This window comes from Podarcis tiliguerta (genome assembly GCF_965153285.1).
Source record: "Podarcis tiliguerta genome assembly, chromosome: 1".
NCBI classification, from domain to species: Eukaryota; Metazoa; Chordata; class Lepidosauria; order Squamata; family Lacertidae; genus Podarcis; species Podarcis tiliguerta.
In genome coordinates, this window is record NC_139534.1 from 94,335,445 (window position 1) to 94,362,412 (window position 26,968).

The window sequence follows — 26,968 nt, forward strand, 5'->3', positions numbered from 1 at the left end:
GCTTTCGTTATCAGTCATAGAAAAGAAACAAGGTCCCTCCCCCCCCCCCCCGTTCGTTGGCGACTGACAGCTGTGAGATAATCTTTCAAAATATAATGTTTTCAATTTTGCAAAAGAAATCATTAAAGAGAGCGCAGAAAACATCTTCAACAACTTCACGTGGCCGTTTCTATTTTGTAATCATTTTTATTTTGCAGTCATTTTTTGCAGTTCTCCACTGAGATTACAGCAGGAGACAGCTGTATATTCTTTTTAAAGGGAAACTCATTAACAAACCTGTTTATCCAAAAAGAATCCGAGGAAGCCTTGTTTTCAACAGAGAAAAGGCAGTGTGAGCCAATTCAAACTTTATGTTAATATGTACTCATTAAATTGTGATATGTGAATTAGAGGAACTGGCATTTGGGAATATGTTAATTATACAGGTAAACTAATCAGAGCAGCAGGACTGCTTACAGTTCCCTTTTGAATGTTAGCAAGTAGAAAAAAGACTCCAAAATACAAATCACATTTTCAGATACATTCACAATGGAAGAGTTGGGCAAGGAATGAACTTTCTTAAGTTGTAGTGCTGTAGAATAGTATGTTAGAATGAATGCTACAGTAAAAATTCAGTTCATAGAATATTCTAATGGAGTTAGCGACCTTTGTTCTTCATGTATTCAGAAGCATAAAAGTAGTTGTGGCCATTTAAAAATAATAATTACAAAACCACATGGTGGTCAAGTGGGGGGGGGGTCACAAAAATATTTAGGCATTGCAGTATTACAGTGAGGTACCTGTTTGTGTATTGGACAAAAAAACCCCACACTCATTTGCACGCCATGACACCATAGTGGACAATTGATAGGAGCAGTCAATTTTTTTAAAAAATAATAAGAATAAATATAACTACCTTGACAAATGTTGAATGGTATTGCGCCCCGCCCCCCCGCAAAAAAAGGTATTGTGGTGCCATGGTTTAGCCATCCCTACTAGTAGGCTAAGAAATATATAATTGGTTCTAGTATATGTTGAAGCATATTGTGACAGGGAGACACAAAAACTTCTGGAGCATATCTGTGATTCTGCATCTATAACTCAGTACAGCTTTCTCAATTCTAACTTGTGAGACACTAGACAAAATATTGAACTGATTATGCATGTCAGCTTTGGCAAGCAGTTTAAATTTACTTTATTTACATGGGCAGTATATTGGAAAGAAAACCCACGGGGTTCTCTGAACACTAGTATAGTATATGGCAACCTTAACTGAAGTTAAGCAGGTCAGGATCTGGTAAGTGTCTGGATGGTACCAGCTGAAACATCCCATCAAATATGCTGCCTGGAGTTCCATAGAAGAAAAGTGGGACATAAATGTAATAAGTAAATAGAAAAATGTAGCAGTAAGATCAAAAACTCTCATTACGCTTTGAAAGAAAAATTGTATCAAAATAGATTTCCTTTCTGTAACGCAGTAACAGTGCAGTCCTATGCAAGTCTACTCCGAAGGAAGTTCCATTGAGTCCCTTTCTCCAACAAACTTCAACAAAATCTCAGCAAATTTTGAGGGATAGATTTCAGTATATTTAACATTTTCGCAATGTTATTAAAAACCTATGTTTATCTATCCCAATCAGAGAAAATGCTAAGCTCTCTCTCTCTCTAGTTTTGATTTTGGTGTTTCTTTAATGTATCTAGAATAACCATTATCTTCTTTCGCTTCAAGTGCCAAGCAGTTTATTCTCTCTCTCTCTCTGTCTCTCCCTCTCTCTGTCTCTCTCTTGACACTTAGAATGGCACACTATGCTTTATCAGTCTGATTAAAAACAGACAAAGCCAGCAAACTCAAAGTATTTCCATACGTCTTGATAAATGTGAAGTAAGAGCATGACTCTCAGAGGTATTTGCACATGGGCAGCGTACTTCATCACATCGTATTTTTACAAACGACATCATGCAAACTCCCGATAAATACAATCTGTGACTTTTGCCACATTTAGGTAAGGTCAGGCTAAGGGGCAGATCAGAAAATTAAACGTGTGGAAACTAGTCTAGACATAAATATCTCTATCTGTGACCTAATTCTATTCAAGCGTGTGATTTATATGTGATTTTCAGATGCCTTAAAAAGGTGGGGGGGGGGTTCTCTACCAAGGTTTCCACCCCACCTTCCCGAAAGCTAAGCAGAGCAGACTTTCTATTTTCCTTCTGCTGCGTGTTAAATAAGGCAGTGCAATAGAGGTCAAGGGCAATATCCCTGTAGTCACATTACCTTTCAAAGCGAACGTGTGATATCTAAAACAAATGTGTAATATCTGTTCTTGGTAATCCTGTCTAAAGGCACTGGATAGTATATTATTCGGAAACAATAGGGACTTGGAGTCAAAACCCGACATTTTCCGCTGGCTAAGCAGTGACTGCAAGCGAGTATCTGGCAGAGTGTTTTGCCTCTTCTCACTAGTTGATGTAAATGCAAGTTGATTTTGCTGTTATTACTACGATGTATTACTGTAACTGAAGCTATACAAACTTCAACAGCCTAGTCAGCTTAGAAGCCCCAATGTTTTGTACACATCTGTGCCAGCTATATACTGTAGCCTACCAGGTGCTGTGCTCTGTGTTTTTTTAAAAAAAGATTTATAGCATGTGACCTGTGATACAGTTTGCTGGAAGGCCTATTGTAAGGTAGGGCTGAAGGCTTGAGGGCTGCTATTTCAGCCCCATGCAGGCGTGGGACTGCTGAGTCGCTTGCAGTGACCAGGACAGATACCTACTAACACCAGGATTTCGAGGTGTTGTCAGGGCTAGTTTATGCAACTAGCAGAATCAAGCCTATCTTTTTAAACTGTAGGTGTGGGATTAGACATTACTGTGTTCTGTCTGTAGAATTTTCTTTCTCCCAGTCTTGCCAAATCCTGAGCATCTTTAGGAGATACCTTTTTTGTGTGGCCACAGATGTCAACATCTATTTGGACTGATGTGTTAGAGACATTCTGCTTCTTCTACTGGAGGTAAATACTAAATTGTGGAAAACTATCTGTGGAAAACTACAGGTAGAGAAGCTGTTACTTTCATGCCCTGCATCCCAGGAGCATTTGGCTAGGCAGTGTTGGAAAACAGAAATGCTGTACTTTAGAGCACTATTCAGCAAAAGTTACTCATTGCCATGTCTTGTTGAAATGAATGCAATAAGTTAGTCATTTAAAAAAAAAAGACTTTTATTTATTTTTGAGCAGTTGCAATAGACAAATACAATGGTACCTCAGGTTACATACGCTTCAGGTTACATACGCTTCAGGTTACAGATTCCGCTAACCCAGAAATAGTGCTTCAGGTTAAGAACTTTGCTTCAGGATGAGAACAGAAATCATGCTCTGGCGGCAGCAAGAGGCCCCATTAGCTAAAGTGGTGCTTCAGGTTAAGAACAGTTTCAGGTTAAGTACAGACCTACAGAACGAATTAAGTACTTAACCTGAGGTACCACTGTATATAAAAACAAAACCATATGTGGACAAACATGTAATTATACATAAAGGGGACAGGTGGCAGAACAAGTTAGTCATGATCATATGAAGCCTTAGTGCTTTCCTGTGGACTGATATAACTAACGTTACTTGAAATTGGGACCACCCCATACGGATCTTCAAATGTTTACTATTTTTATTATAGAATTAAATTGTGTTATATTCTGGAAATCTTTTTAAAATTACCAGAGTGGTTGCCATGTTGTTAGTCTGTTGCAGCAAAACCAATGAAGAATCTTAAGGATCAACAGTTTTTTATTATGTCATCAGCACATGAAGTGTGGTTCTCACTTGTCAGGTATATATTAGTGTAGAGAAAAAAATGGAAAAGTTTGGAGTTAATTGTCTCTTACATTAAATTGACAGTAACCTGTGCAAGTTTGCACAGAAGCAAGCCCCTATGAGTTCAATGGCGCTTACTTCCAGCAACGTGTGTATAGGACTGAAAGCTAAAAGAATGAAAAATGAACCTTCCATGTTCGCAGTCTGCAGTCAATTGGTGATAACATAATGCTTTATCACCAATCAGTGGCGGAGCTTCATGCTCCAGCATGGGGGTGGAGAGCAGGCATGAGTGTGGCGTGCTGCCTGCAGGGGCGTGGTGCACATTCGGGGGGCGGCGCACTGCCTGTGGGAGCATGGCGCCCAGTGCACGGGGGGACAGCCGTGATGGCACCCCACCGGGATCGTGGTGCCAGGGGGGGTGCGCTCCCCCGCCCCCTCTTCCTCCGCCAGTGTCACCAATTACTATTTCTTAATTATTAATTCATTCTGTTTACTTCAGAAATGTTGCAAAGTAATAATATTAATAAAGTATTTTATAATTTTCAAGAAAGGCACAGTTTGAATCAGTGAATTCCAAATAGATGTGTTTTCAGTGCTGCCCAGCTCTGAGAAGCAGGTTTTGGGGATTTGTTGGACTTAGAACCTTTTATGTACAATTAAAAATAAAACTATTTGTTAGTCGATGTGTGACACCATTTTACAAGGACATGCCAAACAGCTATTCAAAATACATTTTCATTTGTATACAAGGATTGGTACACTAACACTGTTAAGGGTTACAGTGGTACCTTGGGTTACATACGCTTCAGGTTACATACGCTTCAGGTTACAGACTCCGCTAACCCAGAAATAGTACCTCGGGTTAAGAACTTTGCTTCAGGATGAGAACAGAAATCGTGCTCCAGCGGTGCAGCGGCAGCAGGAGGCCCCATTAGCTAAAGTGGTGCTTCAGGTTAAGAAGAGTTTCAGGTTAAGAACGGACCTCCGGGACGAATTAAGTACTTAACCCGAGGTACCACTGTATTCTGCTAAAGCTTGAAGAAGAAAACATAAACAGAAATAAATGCTGTTAAACTCTACATAAATTAACAAAGAATGCTCACGAATGACATAAATTGGGGTGAGAAGCATAAGGTTCTCCAAGAGCTTCTTGTGTTGGAAACACACAAATCTTCTAATAAAATACCAGAGTATTTTTCAGCAGACTCTACTCACATTTGTCATAATATTATTGTTATTCCTGTGCATTGCACTGCTGCAAGCTTGTACAACTTGTGATCAACTAAACTGAATGCCACTCGCCACGCATTTGTGGCAGCCCACAAAAGACTCTGTGTCTAATTTTGCATGTGTCTGGAACAGCGAAATAAGAGGAGTCACAAACACTTGACAGGCCACAATACCTGGTATGTGGTCTGAATTTGCTTTAGTGTATCACAAATTGTGTAGGCCTGCTATGGCACTTTTCAGTGTATACAAATCTTTGGGTGGAATTCAGTGTTTACTATCTTGATCGTTTCATCAGTGGGGGCATTTCTCCTTGCTAGAGGGAACAAAGCCCCTCTCCTCCCCCTGCATGGTTCTGTGGTTTCTCCTGAACCTTCAGAGCAAATTTTGGAGGGTCAGGAGAAGGGGAGAAGGCTGCATTGTGCTAGTGGAAGCCCTTGCACTGGCTTTAGCTAGCACACTAGGTTAATTGAATTCAGGCTTTTGTTTCTTTTTTACTCAAGATAAAGATTGAGCAAATGCAACCCCCAAAACTTCATGGCTGAGAAGGATTTCATCACCCTTCATGACTCCTTTCCATCTACTATATCACACTGGCAATAAGGTACCATGAACACAATGCCCATTCAGATGGGTCCTTGGAATAATTTTAAAATTCCACTCTTAAAGTTCCTTCATGCACGTGATCAAAGAGTTTTTGAGGCTTTCGAGGACTGAGGTCCTTGATAATCTCTCTTGTAATTGTTTGTATACATATCCATACACACACACACACACACACACACACACAAAACACACACACACACACAGGCTCCCCAAGGATATTGGCACACTACAAATCCAAATAAATAAATGTCTCATATATCAGCCTATTCATCTTGAATAGTTTGCCTGAGAATTTTGAAAATCTTTTCTCAACCAGCTTCAATAAATAGTTTCATTAAATTCATCAGTGCTCTTGGCAGAATGAATTATGACAGTTAAATGACTTTCATCCACCCTTAAGCTACTATAATAATGTTTGAGAAATATTACCAATAATTTTTCCATAAGAGCCCTCTGTTGTGAAACAAAGCAGCCTTCTGTTAAATCCTTGGAAGACCTATCCCAAATATTTGACACTTACATTGCCTGCCGATTAAGTAACCATGATAATAAAAATTCCTCTTGAATTTGAGAGAAGTGCAGCTCTTTGCTAGACCAAGCTATGTAAAAGTTAATTCAGTTCAGAAATCCAGCTGTGTATGTTAAAGGATTCTTATTACTTCTAAGTGTAGAAGAAAATTCCACTGAGTACTGATGATTTTGCCAAGAGTTTGGAAAAACATATTGTTTTCCATTTAAACTAATGAACTTCCAGTTTGATTTCCCAGCCAGTGGCTTAAGTACAGTAAATTTTCTCTGACCTCTTTAACATACATACAAACATACATACAAATGTATGTATTTATGTATGTATGTATGTATGTATGTATGTTTACCCTGCATTTGCACATAAAACCCCCAAGGTTGTTAACAATAACTTTTATAATAAAATACAATAAACATATTAGCCAATGTCCTAGTTTATATATATGTATATATATATAGAGAGAGAGAGAGAGAGGAGCAAATAAAATGTCAGACAATGGGGTAAGTTACATATTGAAGTACAGCGCAGCTCTGTGACCAAACATCTATTTAAGTAAAAAGCCTTTTACCTGATAGCAGAACAACATCTATTGGTAGGGACTTACAAAATCTGGATGCAGCCACTAAGCATGCCCTCAGATTTCTGCCAGATGCATATCAGATTTTGGCAGGACAGAGAAGATCCCAATGTCTTCAGAGCTATGATGATAATAACCAGGACTTTGAAGAATTCCCAGAAAGATATCAGGACCCAAGATAGTTATTGTAATCTAGAAGTCACATACAGTGGTACCTCAGGTTACATACGCTTCAGGTTACAGACTCCGCTAACCCTGAAATAGTGCTTCAGGTTAAGAACTTTGCTTCAGGATGAGAACAGAAATCGTGCTCTGGTGGTGCAGCGGCAGCAGGAGGCCCCATTAGCTAAAGTGGTGCTTCAGGTTAAGAACAGTTTCAGGTTAAGAACGGACCTCCAGAACGAATTAAGTACTTAACCTGAGGTACCACTGTATTCCCTTGTCATGACCCTGGACCAGAACTCTTTAGATTCAGAGCCCTCCTACAATAGCAGCCCAAGGAGGAGTTGCATCTAGTCATTGGTCCGTCTTGTGAATCCACCAGCATCGGAGTACCCATCTCATCCCCTGAGCTCCAAAGAGACACTTCTGCCCCTGGACTCCAAGAACTAGATCCACAGACTCTTCAAAGGATCCAGAGAGCCTCAAAGAGCTTCCCCCAAAGCAGTCTCCATAGCTTGAAACCCTGTGGCCTAGAAAAAGCCAACTGCTGCAGAAAAAGTAGTGGAAGAGATGGGTGTCAGTAGAGCGGTGCAAAACCCCAGACAACCTCCACCAGTGTTTGTGTCATTATGGTAGCATTTACCATGCTGGTTGATAGGAATTATGGTCCAGCAACCTCTGGAGGGACTCACTTTGGCTACATCTGAATTAGATGCAGCATGGGAGATGTGTGGGCCAGTGAGCCTCCCAGTGTCATCTGGGACCACCCCTCCAGGAAGGACCGGAACTACTGCAAATAACAACAACACTTATACTATGTAATTCCACCAAGCAGCCCAGGAGAATATCAGGGTTGATGGTACTGAAAGCCACTAAGAAGTCTGGCAGGAACAACAAGAATGCACTTCCCCAGTGTTCCCATTGTTCAAATCTGGGTCTATCCAATAAATCTGGACTGAAGGCAAATCAAATGGATGTGGTGATGCAGATATTCTAGAACTATGGGATGTTTAGAACCATAGCATTATAGAGTTGAAAGGGACTCTAGGGGTCATGTAGTCAAAACCCCTGTGATGCAAGAATCTCAATGTAGAATCATAGAATTGTAGAGTTGGGAATAAATCACACTGAAGGAACTCACTGCTTAGTGAACATACGTAAGATTGCAGGACGCAATCCTTTATAGCCTTGCCCAAAAGTAAGTCCCATTGAACTCTTACAGCCCATTGCACATTCTGTTCACAATGTATAGTTCTGTGCTGGATTGTGGCCTGTGTCTACGTGCTTCCAAAAAAGATGCAGTAGTGATACACTATGACTATCTATGCAAGGCTTCCAGGCATCTTCCTTCATGCTGAAAAACAATTATGTTAGAAATTGCTTTCAAATGCAAATGATGCCAAACGGCATGCTTGCACTTGCTTTCGTTTTGTTGCAGTCAATATAAAAACATAGGTTTAAGGGCAAGGTGACCAATTCCAAATGGTTTGCAGATAACTGCCACTGTAAGAATTAAAGGAATTTGTTTCTCCATTGTTTTTTCAGTTGACTTCTATTCTGGGACTTGAAGAACAGAATATCTTTAATAAAAACAAGGCCCAGAGAATTAGAAGAAAACTAAAGCAACATCAGTGGCATGAAAGAACAGGGAACCTCAATCTGGCTGGATAAATAAAACACTGCAAAGTGTATCAAAGTGTCATTTGTAATATAAAACTCTGCAAGTTTTGAATGCCATAGAATGGCAAAATAAATTCTGGGGATATCTTCGGGTGGAACAAAGCACAGACTGTGCACCTGTCAAAAGAGGCCCTCACAGCTGCAGCAGAGGGTGGGAGAAGACGGCTGGGGCTGAAGAGGGCAGCGGCAGCAGGTGACGCTTTGGGCTGTGTTTGCCCAGGGTCTTGCCTGGTTGTGAGCAAGAGCAAGAGGTGAGACTCATAAAAACCTGTTTCCCACCTGGCAGTGGCGTAGCGTGGGTTGTCAGCACCCGGGGCAAGGCAAGTAATTTGTGCCCCCTAACCTGGGGCAAGGCAAGTAATTTGCGCGCCCCCCCGCTGCACTGTCCCTCCCCTAGATAGTCCCTCGCTCTCTCTCCACACCGCACCGCACGCCTGCCACCCCCCCCCCACAGTGGGCGGCGACTCGGCGGCTTGGATCGGATTCGCACAGCCAGCACTGCAGTGAGAGAGAGTGAGTGAGCCAGGTAGGGGCAGAGAGCTGCGAGTACGAGCGCGCCCCCCCAGATGTTGCGCCCGGTGCGGCCGGCCCCCCCTGCATCCCCCACGCTACGCCACTGCCACCTGGGCAACCAGTTGGAAGCAGTGCAAGTTTACACACTCGCCCCTACTGGGCTGAGGAACGCATCGGCCTCTGAGGATCCAGAAGCAACCCCCCCCCCCCCCGCTAGCTCCTGCTGGCTTTTTGTTGATTGGGCTGTCCCTTTTCATGAAGGTTTTGTGTCCATTAATGTAATTGGACTTTGATAGTTCTTTCTTTCATCAGAACTTGGACAGAAGGATCAGTGTGGATATGGAAAATAACTAATTTTGTGAGAATGTCCCATCAGTCGTGGCTGAGATGGGAGACAGTGGAGCACAGGGCCACGGCCAGACTTCAGGGGGGCCCTGGAATGGTGCCAACATCCCCCCCCAAAAAAGAGGGCATTGACAGTTTGCCATCCAGCCTCTTCTTAAATCCCTCTAGCAAAGAAGAGAGCACTCCTTCCTGAGGCAGCCTATTTCATTATCCACCTCTTAGCATTAGGAAGTTTTTTCTTACGTTTTGCCAAAACCTGCTTCTCTACTGTTTCTATCCATTGGTTCTAGTCCTGCCTTGTGGAGCAGCAGAAAGCAAGGGAGAGGTTGCACTTGGAATTTGCTCCTCTTTCCAGTTCAGCTGGGATATCTGTTCTAAACCACCATTGGTTGACATAAATAAAGGCCCCCCCCCCCCAGTCCCTTTGAAATACTGAGCAATTGATTTACCCAGCTTCAGGAACTGGCAGAATTACCTGGACAATACTGTTAAATTTTGTGAAAACAAATATAATAAGGAGGGAAGCAAGAGTAACCAGAAGACCCCCCATGAAGGAATAAATAAGAGCTATTGAAAATAGAATGGAACTGCACTAAACAGTGGTGCTAGCGGGACCTAAACTAAATAGTCATGCTAGCACATTGCGCAATGAGTCCTGCAATTGCAAAGGGGCTTCCCCTCCTCCCACGTGCCCCTGTACTCTCCCCAAATTTGCTCCGGAAGGTCAGGAAAAACTCCAAAACAGTGCAAGGAGGGGAGGTTGTTCTGGCTGGCAAGCAGAAATACTTGATAGAATGGTTTGCTTAGTGCGACATTGACTATAACCCTCTGGTTTTTAATTTCAACAATGATATCATATAATATCATATCATAATAATAAATAATATACCACTCTATACCCTCTGGTTTCAAGGTGGTTAACAGAATAAGCTTGCACTTGTTATTCCCACTTCTGGATATTTAGTCAAAAAGAAGATTCACATTCACTGGTGTCATAATTGTGTTTATACTTTTTTTAAAAAAGAAAATTGATAATATTTTGGAAACCTGGATTGGGTTTCATTTGCTGATCATTAAATTCATCTAGTCCTTAAATCTGGAAGAAGGTGCTGTTTCAAAGCCTGCAGCTGCAGGAATTACTTTGCAGAAAGCCGTAATGTGGTTGCAGTTCCCAAAAGGCTTTGTGGATGTGTGTAGATGTGAGTGTAGTTTGGCAGAACTGAAGAGCTCAGTTTATGAGAGGTCAAGGACAGAGTTAACAAGGAATGCGAATTCTTTTGCAAGCTCCGTGAGAATGTTTCCTCCAGGGCTCCAGCGAAGGTATTGGTAAGCTACTGGGGGGAATGTCAGATTGCAGCTGTGCTCAGCAAGGTGTGTAAAATCTTTCAGAATTCCAACTGAAAGAACGAGGATAGAAATCCCCAAATATCTATCTTACCAAAATCATATTTAACCTTTAACGTAGGAGTTTTACAGCCATCTCTTACGTCACTGCAAAACAACAACAACAACAACAAAAAATCAGGCAGAAAGAGAGAAAGAGATGTGTAATGAAAATGGTGCTTACTTTTGGGGAAACTCTTTGGATTTTTAAAATTGTTTGAGTAGGATCTTTGAATTGAAAGCAAGGTGAGTATTCTTTAAGCACTAGGCCACATTGAATTCTGCATTGAACAGTGCTTTTTGTACAGCCTGCCATATAGACAGGGATAGTTTGGCTACAATTATTCACACTGCGTCTACTGCAGTTTTGTTGCCTGTGGGCTGCCCTTGCTGAGGGCCCAGAAAACGTACAAAATACGGCAGCTAGATTACTAATTGGGACAAGGCGTAAGGAACACATCATATCAATTTAAAGGAACTCTGTTGGCTCCCATTCCATTTCTATGCCCTGTTTAAAGATCTGGTTTTATCCTTCAAAACTCTAAGCAGTTTGGAACCACACTGCCTTAAAGATCACTTCCTTCATACTAAACCTGCCTAGCTTATTAAGTTTTGAGATCTCTCCACAACCAGAGGTTAGGTTAGTCGGAACTATTAAGGGTCTTTTCAGCTATTGTGCCCCAAATTTCAGACCTCTTTATTGAGGGAGGCTTGCCAGGCACTGTATGATGTCTTACCACTAACAAGCAAATAACCTGCCCCTTTGCTATTTTTTAATTGTTGTTTTAAAGTTGACTCATTTTCTGCTCTGTTTTTTCCTAGTTGTGTTTTTATGCATAATTTATGCATATATTTTAAAGTTATATGTAAGCTGAAAGGCTTTTTCATAATAGAATGGGATTTTTAATTATTATTATTTTTTAAAAAAATACATTGTGAATGCAGCAAACTGGGTTTTTTTGCCATGAGGTATATGAAATGACTGTAATTTTTGGCTCTGAATAAATAATGATAACATAATGGTAATAATAATCTGTGTTAAGTAGATTATTATCTGTCCATATGTTCTATTAATAATTTACACGATTAAATGAAAATGCAGACAGTTGATTCTTGCAACTTGACTCCTGGCATTCTTCCAAAGAGCAAGTGTACTAAGCTAATTGAGTTCATTTTGTCCTTTAAAAAGGCAAAGAAAAAAAATTCTTGTTCCTTTATTAGTTACATAACTGGCAGAAAATCAACAGACTAAAGTCAAAGTTTCCCCGTCATTGCATTGTTATGCTGCACTTGTTGTATTTCTACTGTTGAAGTCCTGTTTTAGCCCCACCCCCCAAAAATGTTCCATTGCAATCTGGGCACTCAAAGTTTTACTAACATGTTATCTGAATTGCTTTGAGGATGCGTATGAAATAATAAACATTTAGTATGTGTATAATCCGTATGAAATGAATTTTATGCTTGATTGTATCATGATTTTGAGATGCTTGTGCTCATTTTAAGTCTAAAAAAAATATTTGCAGCCTTTCCGGTAAAATTATTCGCTATTTAACACGGGGACATGAAAAAATGCCCAGGGGGTCCTTTACCTTTACCTTTTACCTATGAAACACATGTGCCCTACACAATCATATAACAAAGAATTATCTATGTGGAAAATTACTGCTTTTCCTCTCTCTGTCTTCTTTAAGTCCTTCATGCGTTCTATATTTCATTTCACCAGGACCCTCTTAATGCTAAATATCTAATAGCACAATCATATGGCTGTGTGCTCAGAATTAAATCTCACTGAGTTTAGTGGGACTTACTTCTAAGTAGGGATGGGGGAGAAATTTGATTCAGTTCACCTTTCAAGGAAAACCAACCTAGTTCTCACTTTCCAAAACAATATCCAAACTGAAACACAGCTGTCCTTTGAAATTCAAAATTCTCCAGATTTTGTCATGTAGGTCTCTGGCCAAGTAATGTTTATCTGCACTGAGGGAGAGTGTGCATAAATGTGTATCTTACTGAAGATAACATGCCAAAGTGCATTATGTTAGGGGAACTGCTGCGCAAAGAATTGTTCATTAGGTAAAATTGCATACAGCCATATGTTTATTGGGAGAAATTCACACTAAAATGATAAATTTTCATCAGGAGAAGAACTTAAGACTGGAAAACTGGAAAATTAAATGGAGAGGTCTGCCCATATGTGTACCCAAGTATATATAGGATGGCAGCTGCATTCAGCAGGGTTTACTTCTGAAATAGGCATCCATGGGATTGCTCTGAAATGCTGAGATTCGTCCTCCCTGAGAGTCTTACCTTTAGCAATCCCAGGGGCCGGGAGACTTACTGTGGCACTTTCCCTTTATTGTTCCTTCACATTTCTGAGCTACTCTGAAAAGCAGGGAGACAATATGCCTTCGTCAGAAAAAGCTACGAGCCCACCGAAACATTCAGCAATAATATTCCTTCTGCTGTAGTTTTGGCCTGGATATTTCTTTGACACTTTTAATACATGCAGATAAGCCTGCGTTTCAATGCCGTGCTACAGCGGCTGCGTTTCTTTGTGCCTTTGCGGAACAGAGCTCGTCAAGACAAGAATGCGCTCATGGTTTGTCGGATTGGAGCTTTGAGTCAGTGGGAACTGTAGCCGGTACATTTGGGATTATGCTTAGTGAAAGGTGCTGTAATCGGCTGCATGGTGAAATGCGTGAGAGACAGGCAAATGGGGTCAGCGAGAAGGACATAGGGCTCCAGAGCTGTGCACTTGCAGGACCAAGCGTTGGGTTCCCATCCCCCAACCCATGCAAATAAGAGACCAGTGAGGCTGGTTTTTGGGTCAAAACAGGCCACAGCTTTATTGAATACAGATGAAAGAGGTTTGGCATGGGGCAATCAAAATATTTACTGCCCTCTCACCGGAAGTGATGCATGGTCAATCCACACAGGGGGTTCCTAACATCCAATAGGGTGACCCCCACAGGGACCGCCGTCCAGGGGAGTGCCTTTGGCTCTTGCCCCCGCTTGGGCACACAGACATGGCCATTCCCTCCGGACCCCTTTAACAGGATGCCCCAGCGGGGCAGGTGGAGACTGCAACCTCCCCTCCATCCAAAACAAAGGATTGCCCCCATGCCCAACCAGTTGTGACGATTGCTATGAGGTAGGCAAAACCACTGGGTCAGTGCCAGTTAGCTGGGTGGGCAAATTCCTACCTGGCCCCATAAAGGATGGCGACCACCGTAGCCACAGCAAAGTCGTTGACTATGAGCTTGAACCAAGGGTGGGTGGGGGGGAAACCCGATGAAGGAACAAACAGGTGTGGGCCGTTTAGATGGGCAAGAGGGAAGCCTAACTGCTCCATTGGCTCTGCCCCCAGCACAGCCCATGTCCCAGCCTGCATCCCCATTAGCCAAAGCTGGGTGCAGACTAGGAACCAGTTCCTGATAGTGGGGGCTTAAGCCCCCACCGCCTATCAGGAAGGGCACTGCTGTTCAAGTTCCCTCATTGGGGCCCTGGTGAAGCCTCTGCCTTCCTGCAATTCCACCGCACGAAAGGGCGTGAGCGGATTTGTCTTCTCAGACCCCTCATAGCAGGTATCAGGGCAAGTAAGAATTGAGTGGACTTTAAGAAAAAGGACACATCATTCCTCACCTCTCCACTGCTGCTTTTAACTGAAAAGCTAGAGTCATTTTGTATTTTTATGCTGTGAACCACCCTGAGATCTTTGGATGAAGGGCACGATGCAGAATGAATGAATGCTACCCTTCATCAATTGGACTGAAGCATAACATGAACAAAAGTGTCTTGGTTACATCCTGAGTGGTGAAGAGCTTAGGTTACAACCTGCAGCCTCCAGTATTATATCCTTACTGTCCTCATCATTTATGGGTTGTACTTGAATCATTCCTTCAGATACCATGGGTTCCTTTGGCCCAGGTCATCGAGTTTAGTTTCTTACTTTGCACTAGCACCAAGCTATGTACTCATTGCATAGCAGTGGCCCTCAAAAATAATATGGTTAGGTAATGCTTTAGTCAGGGTTGTCACATTTTTAGCCAATCCTGTAGTTCCATTGAAATCTTAGTTGATATGTTTAGAATTGTGCTGTGAATCGCAAGATGGTGTGGGAGGCTCATTAGCCATGGTTCCTCCCCTACACACACACACACACACACACACACACACCTATTTTGTTTGTGCTCTTCCCACACTTCCTGTAGTGGGGCGTGGGTGGGCAACATACAGCCTTCTGGAAGTTGCTGAGCTATAGTCCCCACCATACCTGACCATTGGCCATGGTAGCTGAGGCTGATGGGAGGTCTGAAGAGCCACAGGTCACCTATCACTCTCCTACAGCAAGCAGGGCTTCAGGTGCATTGCACACAGTAGATCGGGAAAAACATGTAGGAAAAACTGTGACTTCTGTGTCTCCTGTTTCATCTTAATGCCCTTGATTTCTAGTTGCAACCTGATAAAGCTCTACGTATGGTACAAGCTCTGAGGCACTATCTTCTTCGTTCTTACTTTACAAAATCCCAGGGCTAAACCCTAGCCCCGAAAATAAGTGCTGTGCTGTGCCTTGGTTAACCCTTTCTCAGATTCAGGTTTGGCTGTGTTGTTGTTGTTGTTTAGTCGTTTAGTCGTGTCCGACTCTTCGTGACCCCATGGACCAGAGCACGCCAGGCACTTCTGTCTTCCACTGCCTCCCGCAGTTTGGTCAGACTCATGTTTGTAGCTTCGAAGACACTGTCCAACCATCTCGTCCTCTGTCGTCCCCTTCTCCTTGTGCCCTCCATCTTTCCCAACATCAGGGTCTTTTCCAGGGAGTCTTCTCTTCTCATGAGGTGGCCAAAGTATTGGAGCCTCAGCTTCACGATCTGTCCTTCCAGTGAGCACTCAGGGCTGATTTCCTTCAGAATGGAGAGGTTTGATCTTCTTGCAGTCCATGGGACTCTCAAGAGTCTCCTCCAGCACCATAATTCAAAAGTATCAATTCTTCGGCGATCAGCCTTCTTTATGGTCCAGCTCTCACTTCCATACATCACTACTGGGAAAACCATAGCTTTTACTATATGGACCTTTGTTGGCAAGGTGATGTCTCTACTTTTTAAGATGCTGTTTGGCTGTAAATCCATACCAAAGCTCATGCTAATGGCTTGCAATCAATCCTCCTCTGAAGGTGAACGGGGTAGAAATGGTGAGCCCATCTTCCAAGTTGGCAAGATGACACTAAATTGTTCACATTGGCGGGATGTATACATTATGCGCCTGTACTCTTGAGGAGATGGGAGATAGCTGACACTTTGAATTTAATTATGCAGCTGATGATAGAGGTGCTGACAGTGATTATTTGTACATCTGGCATAAATTTAAGAAAGGGGAAAACAATGATCCAGTGTTCACTCTCATTTTTCTTTGTTTCCAACATATACTCGAATATTTGAGCAATTGCTCTTTTCTATGTAGTGGTTTCTAAGGCTTCTTTAGCATCTTTAGCCAGGGTTGCCTAGCTGGGAGTAAGACCCAGTGGGATTTATTTCTACACAAACATAAAGAGGATTGTACTGTAAGCCTACATCTTTTATGCCGTATTCCCCACCCCTGGATTATTTTGTTCATTTCAATGTGCTTTGAGCATAGAAATCTGCTTTATAGTGAGCCAGTGCATTAGTCTGTCTAACTCAGTATTGCTACACTGGTGGGCAGAAACTCTTCTTTCTACTTTAGAATACTCCTAAAAGGCACTGTATAAATAATAATTACTATATAGGATTACAAGGGGGAAGAGTATTTTTTTTTAAAAAAAATATTGAATTGTTATGCTAATACAAATGAAACAAAGTATAAAATCATTTCAATTGAATACAAAAAAAAGAAGGAAAGAAAGACAAAGAAAAAAACACACACAAAAAAAACAGAGTAAAACAGCAAACGCAAAAAGAAAGAACATAAGTATAATACAAGTATAAGGCAATAATAGACAGCTCAGAATGTCATTTCTCTACCGAGATGTTGACCCTTCTAGGGTGAATCTCTTTTCATTATACTTTTGGTTTTTTGACTTCTGTCGACCGCACGGTGGTTCATTTCTTATAACTAAAGCAATTTCTCTGTATTTCAATATATTCCTCATCTTGGTATAAGGAGACCTACTTACGGGTTTATTCTAAACACAACCAAATCTTGGTTGTTGAACCTTGACTCGATAGGTAGGTATTTAGGCATTCCCATTGCTTCTGGACTATTTTAATTGACTTGTTCCTTAAGGCTTCAGTCAACTTAGCGAGTTCCAAATACTCGCTCAGCTTTTGTAGCCATTCTTCTCTAGTTGGTATATGGTCATCCTTCCAGTACTTGGCTATTAGTACCCTAGCCACTGCCACTGCATAGAAAAATGGTTTTACTCTTTATTTTGAGATATTGTCAGTTAGAATCAAAAGGGGGAAGAGTAAACCCCATATCTTTAGTGTCTGCACGAGCACTGTAGATGTTATGTTATGTTTCCGCTGCAAAGAGAAGTTCCTACTCTTCCAGTTTCTCCAACTGTGACCACCAGCATATGAATGAAATAACTCTGAGGTTGAATGCACATTTGTTAAACTTTAAGTATCTCACTGGGTGAGCATTATTCAAAATTCCTTGTTAAGCATGGCATCGATTAACAAACACTTTAAGAAAGCTACAAGAGGAGTGGGTTTTATTCCTGGATTTTCCTAACATCTTTCAGTAGTTTGTGCCAGGATATAAACACTGAGATAGTGGGCACTGACGCCACTTCATATCATACTCTGCGGAACATGAAAGCAAACATGTGCAAACTTGATAAGTGTATTGGCTTTTTGTAATTGAAAGCAGACAAAACCACATCTAAGCATTCTTGGCTCTCTGTGTTGGTTTCACTGAAGTTTGGAGCCATAGCTGTGGTGAAACAATATTCATATTTTACTCTTATAAAATCTGTTTGCCTACAGTGCTAAATAATTAAAGGGAGGATATGTATATATTTGTATATAAATGAGCTGGCTGAAAATGTCAAGTAATAGGGGATGGGGCTAAGAGACTAGTTTCTCCTCACTGCCTGCTCAAAGTGTACCTTTTGTGAGATCTAGTTCTGATCTGAGCTGCAGAACGTCCTAGTTGCCATCTGATTTTGATAACTTTACACTTTGCAGGATGGATTAGTGTCAGTTCTCTTCACTTGTAAAATTTTAAAATATTGTTGTGAATTTTTTTGTAGTGTTTCACAATTCCCCAGGTTTGGTGGGGGGGGGGCGGGCTGGCATGTGGCATAGTCCCCAACTTCCTGTGCCATGTGCCCCTTACCTGGCCTGCCCCACCTTAAACACCATACCACCCCCTACCTTCAACCACTGTGATTGGTTCCCCAGCTCCTTTCGCAGACCCATCTCCCCTCCCCCAAAACAACAACAACAGCAACAACAATCAAACAAATTAAAAACAGTTTCAAGAAATTATTGAATGCTTATAGTAGATTTATTTCAGCAAGGAAGGAGCAAGTTGCCGCAAAAGAAATTAAAAACCATATTTATAACATAACATATGTTTAATACATCTCAGCAGTTTAAGGGTGAGAAGGAACTGGAATAAAGAATGAGTAATCAGACTGGATTAATGTTTCTTAAAGTTGTGAAATGTAGAAGCAACATGCCTGAACTATTCCTCTGGTTCATTTTTCTTATTATGTGAAGAATACACATATATCTCATTGACTGTATATTGTAAATCAATATGACTTTTAAAATTAGACACCAGTTTGGTGGCACATTTTGAGGACTGGACTTTTGACAGAATCTGTTTTTAGAGCATGTCTAACTATCATACTAATGTTCTGGGCCATGAAAAAGCAACATATAATAATTTTTGCTGGTTGCCTGTTACTTTTTCAGTACTGACACTGAAAACAATCCCTAAACCTTTGAGCTCGAAAGCTTGGAGCCACAACAGGGTTTGCGCAGAAAGTAATTACAAGTACACATTCCTACCACATGCAGCAGGATTTATCCTATAGACTCATGCAGCTGAGGAATTCAGCTAAGCTTTAAAGACCCTCAGGTAGAAAAAGGCATCTGGGGTCAGGGAAATACCATGCTAGTTGGCTGCAACTTACATAAAGAGAACCTTGCCGGAAAGATCATTAGGAAGCACCCAACACAGCTGACAATGAATGATATTTTCTCTCTCTCACTCTTAGCATTAAAAAGTGTAGCACACATAGGGACATTGTCCTGTTAAAAATTAGGAAGAATAAGGAGCACATTATTTACTCTAATAGGACCCAGACTACAGAACAAGTTCCCCCCGCAACAGTAATGTTTACAGCAGGCGTGTATGTCTTACTGAATATTTCAGTTTATTTATTAAGGCTTCTTCCCAAAGTTGGGCACACAATAAAATATAATTAATTATATAACAACACAATAAAATATAAATTCATTGAAACAATAGGAACAACTAAAGCCAAAGCCACAGCTTCAAACCAGGCCATGTACAAACACATTCAGCTCTAACCCTTTAAAAAAGCATGGGCAAAAAGGTAGGCCTGTGCTTGGCACTGAAATGACAGACATGTCTAACTATCATACTAGTTTTGTGTAGTGTCAAACTAGGACTAGGGAAACTCAGGGTCAAATGTTCTCTAAGCTATGCTGCTGGGTGATCATTGGCCCATCACTGTGACTCAGCCTAACCTATCTCAAAGGGCTGTTACGAGTATTAAATGGGTGGCAGAGAAACACATATGCCACCTTGAGCTCCTTACATGGAAAGGCATAAGAAAAAATGTAATAAAATAAGTAAGAGGCAAAGCTCTTAGACCCAACCAAGACTTCTGAGAGTGGAAAGGAAAGGAGATATGATTTTAGCTTGTTCTTACTTCCTAGTCATCTCAAGAGGGTTGAGGAACCATTTGGAACGGCACAGGAGGTATATATGGCAGACATCAGGAGAAATGAGTGGAAATCATATCTTGCTTTCTGCTCAGGGAAGCCTCTCTGGAGCCAAGATAAAATTGCATACGCCCCAATGGCTATAAACAGGACCACTAAATATTAATCTCTCTCTTCTGAACATCCCGAAAGCATTACTGTTAGTTTTACTACTCAAGTTTTATTACTGTTTATCACTTCTGTAGTAGTGTGCAAGTCATGAGGCAGGCCATAGAAATAACACAGCCCTTCTGCTGTCCAGAAATCATACAGTTTTCAGTAAATGAACAATACAGGAACGGTAGTGGTGGGATTAAGGGACGCGGGTGGTGCTGTGGGTTAAACCACAGAGCCTAGGGCTTGCTGATCAGAAGGTCGGCGGTTCGAATCCCCGTGATGGAGTGAGCTCCCGTTGCTTGGTCCCTGCTCCTGCCCACCTAGCAGTTTGAAAGCATGTCAAAGCACAAGTAGATAAATAGGTACCGCTCCGGCGGGAAGGTAAACGGTGTTTCCATGTGCTGCTCTGGTTCACCAGAAGCGGCTTAGTCATGCTGGCCACATGACCCGGAAGCTGTACGCTGGCTCCCTCGCCCAATAAAGCGAGATGAGCGCCACAGCCCCAGAGTCAGTCACGACTGGACCTAATGGTCAGGGGTCCCTTTACCTTTACCTTTTAAGAATCCATCACCTCAGTAACAATATTGATGCTACAGCAGGTACATTATTTAAGCAGGTCCTTAGCATCCCTTAAACCCTTGAACATTAGGTTAGCTGCAATACATTTCTACTATCAAGTGTTTAAAATGAAAAAAGAGAGATTCCCTCACAAGCGTAACTCAATCTTTTAATTATTTGTCCAAATGTCAGCCTTTGTGCTGATTGCCTCAGCTGATTTACTTCTTGACAAGAAATGTTTGTATAAGGACGCCAGCAAGAAATATGAGAAGAAAGGAAAGCCCTTAGGGAGGTTTGAAGAGTTCTTTTATGGCTAAATCTACTGAATAAGCAATTGTAGCTGGACACAGAAGAGAAAAATTCACACACTATTCTTTGGAGAATTACATATGAATCGTAAGCACATTTGCTTGGAGTAAGGATGGATATGGTAACTTAAATTGGTGATGGACTCTATTGTCACTACACTCTTGCAAAACTAGAATTTTATTTTTTATTGGAAAAGTGAACAATTGATGGGAAGAACTACCGTATTTTTCGCCCTATAGGACGCACCGGCCCATAGGACGCACCTAGATTTTTTTTTTGGGGGGGGGGAAATAAAGAAAAAAAAAATCCCCCTCCCCCAGCCCCCAGAACGGGACCCAGAGCGATGCCGAAGCTACGTGCAGCTTTGGCCTCGCTCTGGGAGCTTGCGGGGCTGGAGGAGGGGGAAGCCCTCCGCCAGCCTTCTAACCAAGTTGGGGGACAGCGGGAAAGGCGCGCTGCGCCTCTCCCACTGTCCCATGAGATTGCGGGGCTGGCGACGGGGAGGAGCAGGCTTCTCCCCCCGCCAGCCTTCTAACCAAGTCGGGGGACAGCGGGAAAGGCGCGCTGTGCCTCTCCCGCTGTCCCCCGAGATTGCGGGGCTGGCGACGGGGAGGAGCAGGCTTCTCCCCCCGCCAGCCTTCTAACCAAGTCGGGGGACAGCGGGAAAGGCGCGCTGCGCCTCTCCCGCTGTCCCCCGAGTTTGCGGGGCTGGCGACGGGGAGGAGCAGGCTTCTCCCCCCGCCAGCCTTCTAACCAAGTCGGGGGACAGTGGGAAAGGCGCGCCGCGCCTCTCCCGATGTCCCCCGAGTTTGCGGGGCTGGCCACGGGGAGGAGCAGGCTTCTCCCCCCGCCAGCCTTCTAACCAAGTCGGGGGACAGTGGGAAAGGCGCGCTGCGCCTCTCCCGCTGTCCCCCGAGTTTGCGGGGCTGGCGACGGGGAGGAGCAGGCTTCTCCCCCCGCCAGCTTTCTAACCAAGTCGGGGGACAGTGGGAAAGGCGCGCCGCGCCTCTCCCGATGTCCCCCGAGTTTGCGGGGCTGGCGACGGGGAGGAGCAGGCTTCTCCCCCCGCCAGCCTTCTAACCAAGTCGGGGGACAGCGGGAAAGGCGCGCCGCGCCTCTCCCGCTGTCCCCCGAGTTTGCGGGGCTGGCGACGGGGAGGAGCAGGTTTCTCCCCCCGCCAGCCTTCTAACCAATTCGGAGGACAGCGGGAAAGGCGCGCCGCGCCTCTCCCGCTGTCCCCCGAGTTTGCGGGGCTGGCGACGGGGAGGAGCAGGCTTCTCCCCCCCGCCAGCCTTCTAACCAAGTCAGGCTTCTCCCACCCAGTTTGTGGGGCTGGCGGTGGGGCTGTCCTGAAGCCTGGAGAGCGAGAGGGGTCGGTGCGCACCGACTCCTCTCGCTCTCCAGGCTTCAGCGAAAGCCTGCATTCGCCCCATAGGATGCACACACATTTCCCCTTCATTTTTGGAGGTGAAAAAGTGCGTCATAGGGCGAAAAATACGGTAGTAACTTAAAGCCATCCCACTTGGCGCTACTAGAAGGAATTCACAGGTACTTGGCAGGACAATATTTTCATGAAAGGCAAATATATTGTTAAATTTTTGCCCATCCAAAGGTTTTGAAAGGCCTTCACACTCAAAAGTGGCAACCCTAGATGTACAGTAATTTACTGTATTATTTTCATAATAAAACACGAGGTCAGTGTTTATACTGGTATTTCAAGAAGTGAAATACCTCTGTATATTAATGAGTAGTGGCTTTTTTGTTTGTTTAACATATTTATTTTTGTGACTAATAATAATAATAATAATAATATATTTATTTATTTATACATACATACATACATAACCCGCCCATCCAACTGGGTTTCCCCAGCTACTCTACGCGGCTCCCAACAGATTAAAAACAGAATAAAACATCAAACATTAAAAACTTCCCTCAACAGGGCTGCCTTCAGATGTTTTCTAAAAGTCAGACAGTTGTTTATTTCCTTGACATCTGATGGGAGGGCATTCCACAGGGCGGGTGCCACTACTGAGAATGTCCTCTTCTCTCTTTAAGAGCAGTCATAATTTCTGTGTGAGTTTTCTGTCGATCCATAAGTTGATTGGTCAAATGTATACTAAAATATGTCCATCACTTACTGAAAGCATGGCCCAACTTAAAGTTAAGACTCAGTTTCAGTGTGATGGTTCACTATGTGCATAAGTGTCTTCCATTGAAGCCAAGGAAATTAAAACGTTTGGCTGGATGGTGTCCCTTTTGGCTTGCCGTAAGAATAACCGTATTTTTTGCACCATAACATTCACTTTTTTCCTCTTAGAAAGTAAGGGAAAATGTCTGTTCGTGTTATGGAGGGAATGCCTACGGGTGGCATGCCTACGGATTTTCCTCCTCTAAAAACTACGTGCGTGTTATGGTCGGGTGTGTGTTATAGAGCGAAAAATACGGTAGTTACAAATCTATAAAACTCAGACTGCTGCTTCTTGCCACTGGCAAGAGGGAATATCTGATTGGCACATGAAATACGTATTTCCTCCTTTTGGTGTCTTAGTCAGAAACAGGGCCTTTTCTGCGTGATGTGGAATGTCCTAAATGGGGAGATCTGTCAGACTCCATATCTTCTGGTGTTTAAGCAGGTACTTCAAACCCACCTATTTGCCTGTATTATTGTTATTAGTTAATTTTTTTAAAAAAGCTTTACATCTGATAACAAATTCAAGTTGCAGGCTGATCCCAAAACAATGATTAAATTAACCATCTGTAAATTGACCAGCCATTGAGTTTTGATCATTGCTACGTTGGATTGTTTAGTTGATTTATTGATGCTTTTATATATTGCTTATATTGTAAGACTTCGTGGATTTTATTAAAGCATATGTGTTTATTCCTTTTTAAGCCAGATTGTTAGCCACTTTGAACATAAAGAATAAAGTGAGTATCTAGGCAGATAAAGGCACAGCCAATAGATCTAACATAGCTTTAATTATCTCTTCAGTAGACCATATGAAAGGGTGACTGAAGCTGTGGTTGGGCTTTCGGATGCTTTCTGTCTGACAAAGTCACATTATTGTCCCCTATATTTTCCACAACATATAGAGCGCAACAGGCTGAATGGTGATGTTCGTAACAATTTTTTTACTGGTTACTTCCTAACATACAAATCAAGTGCAGGATGTACACCATCCTTAAGCAAGGTATATAACCTATTTAATTAAAACCAATGCAGACATATTTCTTCCTTTCTTTATACATTCTTGTTTGATTTCATATATTACACAGTCCTCGAATGTGATTAAGGAAAGGTCCACGGAATGTCATGGACGATACAGCTGATGAGGTTGGCTAGCATTGGTCGCAGACACAGGCAGGCTGGCTCAGGCAGCTGGGTTGGGCAGAACAAGGTTTCCGGATGTTTCCTTGTTTCACATTCAAGGACTGTGTAATATATGAATTCAAACAAGACAGTATTAAGAAAGGAAGAACTATATCTGCATTGTATTTAATTAAATAGGTTATATACGGGACCTTGCTTAAGGATAGTATATGGTGTTCATCCTGGACTTGATTTGTATGTTAGGAAGTAACCCATAAAAAAATTGTTACAAACATTACCATTCAGCCTGTTGCGCTCTATATGTTGTGACTATTGCATCTGCGTAACAAGGTATTGTATTTGTTTTGACCCTATATTTTCCACTCACATATGCAGGCATCTCTGCATTGGCCATTCTTACAATGTTCAGCATTCATATTAGGATCTTTGCACAAACATGCAATCCTTCACAACCACATTTGGAAACTAGGAAGGAGCTACATACTACAAGTGCACAGGGTCAGCCATTTCTGCTACCATGACTTTCCTTTTTCAATGTTGCAGTTGCTGGAAATGGCTGCGGTGGCCCCTTTGTAAGTAGCAGCATCAAAAATTGACCTCACTTCATGTGGCCGTGTACCCAAGTGTATGACTGGGTGAATAGCAGCTTACACTGCCACTGCTCTCACTAGGCCTCTAAAATGTCACTTAAGGACTATTGTGAGTGCTGCAGTGTGGTGGGCTAGGAAACATTGACTCCATTGTGGCTAAGGTATTAATGCTGTTACAATTAGACCAGTCATGTCCTCACACTATCAATAGGACATTTGTGTCTAATTCTGTGACCGGTTGCTTCCCAAAAGCTCTTCAGCTCAGGCTGGTAGCAAGTTGATGCAGGTATTATTATTTGTTTAATCCACAGGTGGGAGGTGTATTTCCAGTTATAGATCATATTAAAACATTCTTGGTTCATTGTCTGGTACTTTTCCTTCATTCTGGAGCCTGGTTTATGCTCTTTGGCATCAGAGATCAATGCTTCCATTATTTCTGTGTGTCGTCAAGCTGTTTTATGAAGGCATTATTTATAGTTATATTTTGACAGGGAGAATTTTTCCCTTGTTTTTCCAGCCAGATGTACTACCTTGTCTCTCAGAAGAGCAGCTTAATGCCCTTCTGGAAGAATGTATGCAAACCCCAAGAAGAGTAAACAGTCTTACCTTGCCAAAATCTCAGGGATCCTTTCCTGAACGAACAAGTCTCTGTTGCAACACAGCTAAAGACATCATTCCATCAGATGATGCCCAAAGTGTGGAAAAGCTGGCAAACCCAGAAATGATGGATGCTCAAGATAATGATACATGTGAAATGATGGAAACCTCTGACTGTAATCTCAACAGAGCACTGGATGAATCTCACCTGCTAGAGAAAAAAGAAAATGAGAATCAAGAAAGCCAAGAGGAAGAGATTGTGCATGCCAGTAGCTCTGAGGACTACTTCATGTCAATAGCCCTTAGCACAGAGAGGCTGAAAAAACCTTCTTTTCTTGATGAACCTTTTTATTGTGTCAGCACGAACAATGAGCCATCCACAGATGTCAACATTCCTAGCATACCATTGAAAACCAGAGGAGGTGAGGTTCTTAATAAACCGTTGGAATAGGCTTTTGATTGTGATTTTAAAAACCCAAGCAGGTTCTCATCGAAGGTATGCACTAATGTATTATGATTACACTGGTAGGGCAAAAAAGCCCTTTCATAAGGCACAAAACGATGCCAGAAATAACACAAAATTTCAAAATGTTTTCTGACATTCTTGAACTGACATAAATAGCTGTGAGATTAGTTCTCAGGAAAAGCACTAAAAATAATGATTGATTATGTCAGCTGGCAATAAAGTTGGATATACACAGATGAATTATCTCTTTAATAATATGTAAACCTGTTTCTTTTGTTCATTGTGTCGATAAAATGTGTAAAAGGTTGCGGAAAAGGTCAACTGACTGCATTTTTAAAAAAAGGGACTGGTAGCATTGCTCAATAATAATACAGAGGTGATGGATATTTCTAGTTAGAGATCATTTTAAAATTTTATTGGTTTAGTGTCTGGAAGTTTTCCTGTGTTGCCCAATAATATTAACAAAGGGTGGGAATACATTGTCTCTCTATTCTGAGCATACCACTGTAATGCACAGGAGTCCTTAGAAGTCAATTAATGTGTATAAATTGGCTAGGCTTCTCTTTAGTTGTGGCAAAGTGTTCTGAGTACTCATCAGTCATTTTGACTTTTCTAACAGAAGCCTCTGCTGCTGAATGACACTTGAATGAAGTATGCATTTAAACGTATTTTGTTGTTGAGTCTTTTTAACTTTATGTACCACCTTGAACTATCCAGGCAAAGAAAAGTAGAATAAATGCAAGACATAGAATTCTCTCAAGATTTTGGCAAAGCCCCTATAAAGCTACAGGCAGATTAGATGCTACAGTAAATATGTGGTTACTGCCAAAAAATACATATCAGTGTCTAGCACCCCTTCTGCTTCCCTAATGTCTCTAGTACATCTAGGGATGGTGTTGGACCAGCATGACCAATGGTCAGGGATGATGAGAGGATGACTGAAACATCTCCTGTGCTATGGTTATTCATATAGCAGCAGTTGACTTTCCCAAGTTAGAATATGGCTGAGCAAGGATTTCCTAGGTCAAACTCCAGTATTCTATCAAATGAAACATTTACTTGGGATACAACAATATTTCTTAGCTAGACATGCCAAATTTTCATAATGTAGTATCTTTGTACCCATCTAGTGGCCATCATGATTAAATGTTTGGGATTTGCCATTTTTAGTAGACTGTAAGGAATTATGTGACAGCGACCCAGACATACAAGCTAGAAAGCAGATGAATTTTGCATAATATATGGTATGGA

At 42.1% G+C, this 26,968-nt stretch overlaps 1 protein-coding gene across 3 annotated transcripts in view; it reads left to right on the forward strand.

The window, feature by feature from the left end:
* FSIP1 (fibrous sheath interacting protein 1) overlaps positions 1 to 26,968 on the forward strand; it is a 104,268-nt gene that overhangs the window by 52,503 nt on the left and 24,797 nt on the right. For all 3 annotated transcript variants that reach the window (XM_083450339.1, XM_083450338.1, XM_083450337.1), the window contains exon 12: positions 25,172 to 25,673. In XM_083450339.1, the coding sequence (XP_083306465.1) occupies positions 25,172 to 25,673 (502 nt within the window). The remainder of the gene's footprint in view (positions 1 to 25,171; positions 25,674 to 26,968) is intronic.